Raw genomic sequence first — 5,682 nt, forward strand, 5'->3', positions numbered from 1 at the left:
GCTGTGTTGATTAAAAAGAAGTTATTAAAACTTGTATAGATTAAAAAATAGAGGACGGGTAACTTTTAGCTACAGAAGTATAGGGACGGGCATATAATAGTTACACAGTATTATCTCACTTTTGGCCTCAAAAAGACAATCTGGCGCTTTAAAATTTCAAATAGCTTGTCTATTAGAAAGTAGAAAACTATAAAGCCATTTGCAGGGTGGGAGTGGGAAATAGACCTTTAATTTTATTGTTTGAGGGCGAGACGTGTCAAGCCATATATCTTTGAATGTTTAAAATACCTTGCTCATTACAGTGGGCCAAGGAGCGGTAGATTGGCATCAGCCAGGAGCTTGTTACAGACCTACTGAATCAGAATTAGCATTGAACAAGCTCCCCACATGATTTATGTGCCCATAAAGACTGGGGTTCAAAACAAGAGTTTCTCTCTTTCTGTGTGACCTTTGCCAGATTACTAAACCTCTCAGAGGCTCATTTGTAAACTATTTATAAACTCATTTATAAGCTAGTGAGAATTAATGTCAATGCATGCACATTGCATGTGCCATGCCCATAGTAGGTGCTCTGTAAATGACAGCGATGATGATGATGATGATGATAATTTCAGCATTGCCAAAGTTACCTCCCAAGTAGTAAGTAATCGTGTTTAAATCCAGATGACAGGTTTCCTCCCTTAACCACAACATTTGTGTCTCGCATCCTGGTTCCTAAATGAATTAACGTCAAACAAGGAGGATTTAAGCTTCGGATGGCCAGCACACACGTATAAATAAAGAATCCCGGAGAAACCTAGGAACATGGATTTTTGCTGGCTGACAGGCTGAATTCAGCTGCCTGATGACTTCACAGCTGTTCCCGCCGCCCTAAAGCGTCTGTCCCTCCGGCTCTGTCCCCTCAGCTGGGTCTGCAGCGCTGACTCGGGGATTTTCTTATGAAAATGCCTGATGGGCGGGAGGAAGATCTGGAGGTTGGCTGGGGAAAAAATGAGTAATGTGAAGCAGTCTACTGAGTACACGCTGCAAGAGAAATAAAAGTAAAAACTGGCTTCTGTCTCTGGGGACTCTAGAATGATTCTGACTTATCATGTCACTGAGCAGAGTTGGGGGAAGCCAAAAGTCGGAATCTGCTGGCAAGGAAAAGAACGGAGAGGAAAAAAAAAGTGGCAGGGAGGGGCAATCCGGAGGGGGAGGAAATAAAAAGAGAGAGAGGGAAAGACAGGCGTCATTTAGGAACAGAGGTAGGGTGGAAGAAAGAGCTCCAGGATCTAAAGTCAGCCATAGAGTACAGTATTTTTACATCTTTTCTTTTCCCCAGGGGAGAGCCCTGTCCTGTCATTTTATCGACAGACGTGCTGTTACAGGCTCTCTTCCCAGAAGCTGACCGAAGAAGCTCAAGCGTTGCTGTTTCTTCCCTCCCAAGTCGAGTGGTTTCCCTGGTAATGGATTGCTTCTCTGGGAGGTACGCGTAAGTAGTTTGGGGACAGAGCTTCATTTTCAGGTTAGCTTAAATCTCGGTTTTGGAGCGAAGACTTTTTTCTTTCAGACATAGTCTCAAATGTCCTTTTACTAGCCTAGCCAGTATTTAGGGTATCATTGGACAACAGTGCTTAATTTGGTGACAAAATTACATGCAAATAGGCAGCTCTAGTATTTAGCTTTATTGCCCAGGGAGGGATATTTTGACCTCCCAGGACAGGGAAGAACCTGTGAAGTTTGATCTGGGGTTGAATTTGTTTTCGATGGATGCTTAGTATGTTCAAAGTATTAATCTCATTGAAATGGTCTCAAGTATCTTCCTTGGAATGCTTTTAATAACTTAACTACTCAACTCTTTAGCAGCTAGATTGCTTCTTGAAGACGAAAGAGAATGACTTAACATGTCTGAGCAGCAGGCAAGAGTATTCACTGATTTCTCATAGACAGTATTTCAACCAGATGCTTTTGATTGACAGTGTCAGATTTTGTCCTGAAATGTTCAGTTTCAAAATACTTAGGTGACTGGCGGCAAGTTTTGTACACACGTGCGTGAGAAAAAATGAACTTGTGAAACTTAACTGAAAATCTAGCATGCTTATTTTTTTAAGCATGTCATGGTGCATGGAATGGCAAAATTCTTTGTTGAGTTTAAAGGAAAATTTATGAATTAAAAACTAATTACTCTAATAGTTGATCTTATCTTTAATGTAAGGAAGCACAAAATTATATCCTACAAAATTGTTGAATTTTTTTTATTTTTCCTTTTTCAAACAGATTGGAGGATATTGCCACATTTTAGGTCACAAATCCTAGCCTTAGTGTCACTGAATTTTTGCTGAACTGCATCCCCAGCGTGGTCCCAGGACACATGTTAGGCTGTGTTCAATAGTTAACACAATAAAGCCTTGTTGACTGTCAAGTTGATATGGAAGACCATCATTCGTACAATGGCTGCTGGTCTGACATTGATTTGGTGGGCAGTGAATGGGTGATAGTTTGGAAAGAATGCATGTTATGCCCGGAAACATTGGCAGAGTCTAAGTTGCTATGAGTTGTGGAACAAACTGTTCAAAGTATTGTTTATAATGTATTCTCCTCTTGAATGAGGCTGTCTTTGGATTAGGATTGAGGCTTTTCTGTGTGTTTAGAGCAAAAAGAAGCAATAGACAAAACAGAAAGGCTTGTAAAACATTTGTAGACCACCAGGGTATATTAAACACTGTAAAGTGCTTCCTGCTTTTTATATTGTCCCTTTCTTTATGGTTATCTGCTTTATCTTGCTTTTTGCCCAATACAAAGAGAATTAGAAATACAATTAGAAAAAAAATTACAGTTGATTTTCACACGCATCCATGCCTCCTAGAAAAGACCACAGTGGTGTTTCCCCCGCTCACTCTGATGCATTTAGCTGACATCTCCTGTCTTCTCCTCCACAGTTTCCACCGTGGTAAGACTCCCCAGGTCTAGTCTGTGAACTCAGCTAGGAGACGCTGCTGTAAAAATGACTGAAGAGCCCATAAAGGAGATCCTGGGAGCCCCAAAGTCTCCCAAGCCAGTGACAATGGAGAAGAGCCCCAACAACGAAGTCATAGTCACCTTGGTTCCCCTGGTCAGTGAGATTCAGCTGACGGCAGCTACGGGGGGTGCCGAGCTCTCCTGTTACCGCTGCATCATCCCCTTCGCCGTGGTGGTCCTCATCGCCGGGATCGTGGTCACTGCTGTGGCTTACAGCTTCAATTCCCACGGCTCCATCATCTCCATCTTAGGTCTGGTCCTTCTTTCATCGGGACTTTTTTTGTTAGCCTCCAGTGCCTTGTGCTGGAAGATGAGACAGAGGAGCAAGAAAGCCAAGAGACGGGAGAGTCAGACGGCTCTCGTGGCAAATCAGAGAAGCTTATTTGCTTAGGACTGAATGAGACCAAATGGGATATGTGGCCTGAAATAGCTGCTCTCACTCTGTCAGCCAATGCACCCTGAATGGGTGGGAGAGAATGGACTTGGCCCTGCAGCGGACTAGAGGAATGGGGGTGGCTTGAGGGTGGGAGGGTGGAGGGGGTTCTTTTTTGTGAGGAACGACTTGTGTCTTCTTCAATGACAAACTTAACTCTAAGGGCTATTTTAAGACTGAAAAATCAGCCTTTTCTCTACATTAAACATTTTAGGGGTCATGGGAGGTGCACAGCATCAGACAACATTTGGTTCACCTTGGAAAGTAGCCAAGAAAAGAGGAGAAAATAATCAGACAGTTCTGGCACACCATCGACCTGCTTCCAAAAGGAATAACTCATGCTTTTAAGATGTTGTATCATAAAAATGTCCTGCCGAGAATCTAAATGGCCTTGGACTTTGCATACTTCTATGAAATTCTGTGATAATTTTTTTCCAATAAGTTGATTCTCTGGCACTGTTTTTTCACTTTCAGTAACTCATCACTGGTGGTACTTTTTCTTGAAGAATAAACTAATATTTTTTATGTTTTAACGTTGGACAGTTTTAGATGATTGTAATGATGTGTCAGAAGGAAAAGAAAAACAGGGAAAAGGTGTAGCTACTAGATGACATGGGGGGGTTAAATTAATATTAAAATAATCCAATATAGCACTTTTGATGATTTTTATATAAAAGTTTAATGTACATTTCATTAGAAATAATAAATACTCATTGCTGCTGAAACTTCTTAAAAGGTTGTTTCTGTTGTAGTTATCTTTATTGCACTTCCAAATTGCCAGTCTTCCCTCATTGGCTACAACTCTATTGTGTTGCTTTCAAACGGGCATGTTGCTTCTTCTTAACTTAACTAGAAGAGTTTTATTTTTTATTTTTATTTTTTTTGTGAGGGAGACCAGCCCTGAGCTAACATGTGATGCCGATCCTCCTCTTTTTTGCTGAGGAAGATTTGCCCTCAGCTAACCTCTGTGCCCATCTTCCTCTGCCTTACATGGGAAGCCGCCACAGCATCGCTTGACAAGCGGTGCGTCGGTGCATGACCGGGATCCGAACCTGCGAATCCCCAGGCCGCCGAAGCGGAGCGCACGCACCCAACCACTTGCGCCACCTGGCTGGCCCAGGAGTTTTATTTTTTATCACATCATTTCTTTTGTGACTTCTGAAGAATAATATTAATTGTTTACTATATTCTAAAAGAGTTCTATGCCATTCCAGTTAGGATATCAATGTGTAGGGTCAGGAATTTTATAACGTGTTGAATGTGTGTTAGATATTTATTGAATCGGTTGTTAAATATTTGCTTAACATATTTTTGAGCACCAGCTATATGCTCAGGTGGCTTAACTGAGTTAGTTCTGATACAATGCAAGTAAGATTACTGCTCAAATTCTGTGGATATTGAGCTATTCTACACACAGCTAGGACTCTGCCCTGTAACTCCAGCCAGAAATATCCCTGATCCGTTAAACCACATTGAACTAGAGTGGGAAGATAGTTAGGCATGAAGCCTTTCTAAACCTTCTAAAGCAAAGAAAAACAAAACAAGCCTAGCATAGCACTTTCCATGAAAGGCATTCTATCAAGGAATTGAATTCAATATGGCAGGAGCCCTCTGGCACTGACTGCTTCCTGGTGCTCAAGTAGTTTTGTTAAGGGCAGATGCCTTGATGGCTTAGTGTCTCTGGACTTTACAGGTCAAATGGTGAAATTCTGGAGTTGTTGATTATGGTAGAGCACACCACAATTATCTTAAACACATGGAGATCAACACTCCGCTGGACGAAATGCAAGTGCGTGGCATTGTGTTTATTTCAATGGGAGGGAGTCTGTGGTTTGACATGTCTCTTTTCTGCTCAAAGATCTTCAAAGGCTCCTCATGGCTTAATGAAGAAATTTCTCAGGCAAGTGTTCAAGGTCCTCCATGGTCTGATCCAAACAGATGTATCCAGCTTTCCCTCTCCCACCAACCCGAAAACTCATGAGTTAGCCAGACCAGACGATTCACAGTTCCCGGATCAGACATTAGATTCCCTGCCTCAACGTATGTACATACTTCTGTTTTCCCTCCTTCCTAATGCCATCCTGTCCCTCTCCAACTCAATATATCCAAATCCTGCTTCTCATTATTAGAGCCCCAACTTAAATGATCTCTTCCTCGAAGCCTTCCCTTTTATCTGCAAGTAACTGCTCCTTATTCTCTCTTGGCACCTTTTCATTTTCTACCATGTTGGTGGCAGAAATGTTTTTATCTTC

General features: G+C 41.8%; 1 protein-coding gene across 1 annotated transcript; it reads left to right on the top strand.

Annotated features, from left to right (window-relative positions):
* Positions 1–1,313: 1,313 nt before the first annotated feature.
* TMEM100 (transmembrane protein 100) lies at positions 1,314–3,507 on the top strand. The gene is made up of 2 exons (XM_087440202.1): positions 1,314–1,465; positions 2,919–3,507. The coding sequence occupies exon 2, from the start codon at positions 2,984–2,986 to the stop codon at positions 3,386–3,388; it is 405 nt and encodes a 134-aa protein (XP_087296328.1). The 5' UTR covers positions 1,314–1,465; positions 2,919–2,983; the 3' UTR covers positions 3,389–3,507.
* The last annotated feature ends 2,175 nt before the right edge of the window (positions 3,508–5,682 follow it).

This window comes from Ceratotherium simum, chromosome 16 (assembly GCF_057802395.1).
Source record: "Ceratotherium simum simum isolate JZ-2026a chromosome 16, ASM5780239v1, whole genome shotgun sequence".
Taxonomy (NCBI): Eukaryota; Metazoa; Chordata; class Mammalia; order Perissodactyla; family Rhinocerotidae; genus Ceratotherium; species Ceratotherium simum.

Excerpts from the sequence above, each read along its gene's own strand:
- TMEM100 (XM_087440202.1), top strand. The coding sequence starts at position 2,984 with ATGACTGAAGAGCCCATAAAGGAGATCCTGGGAGCCCCAAAGTCTCCC.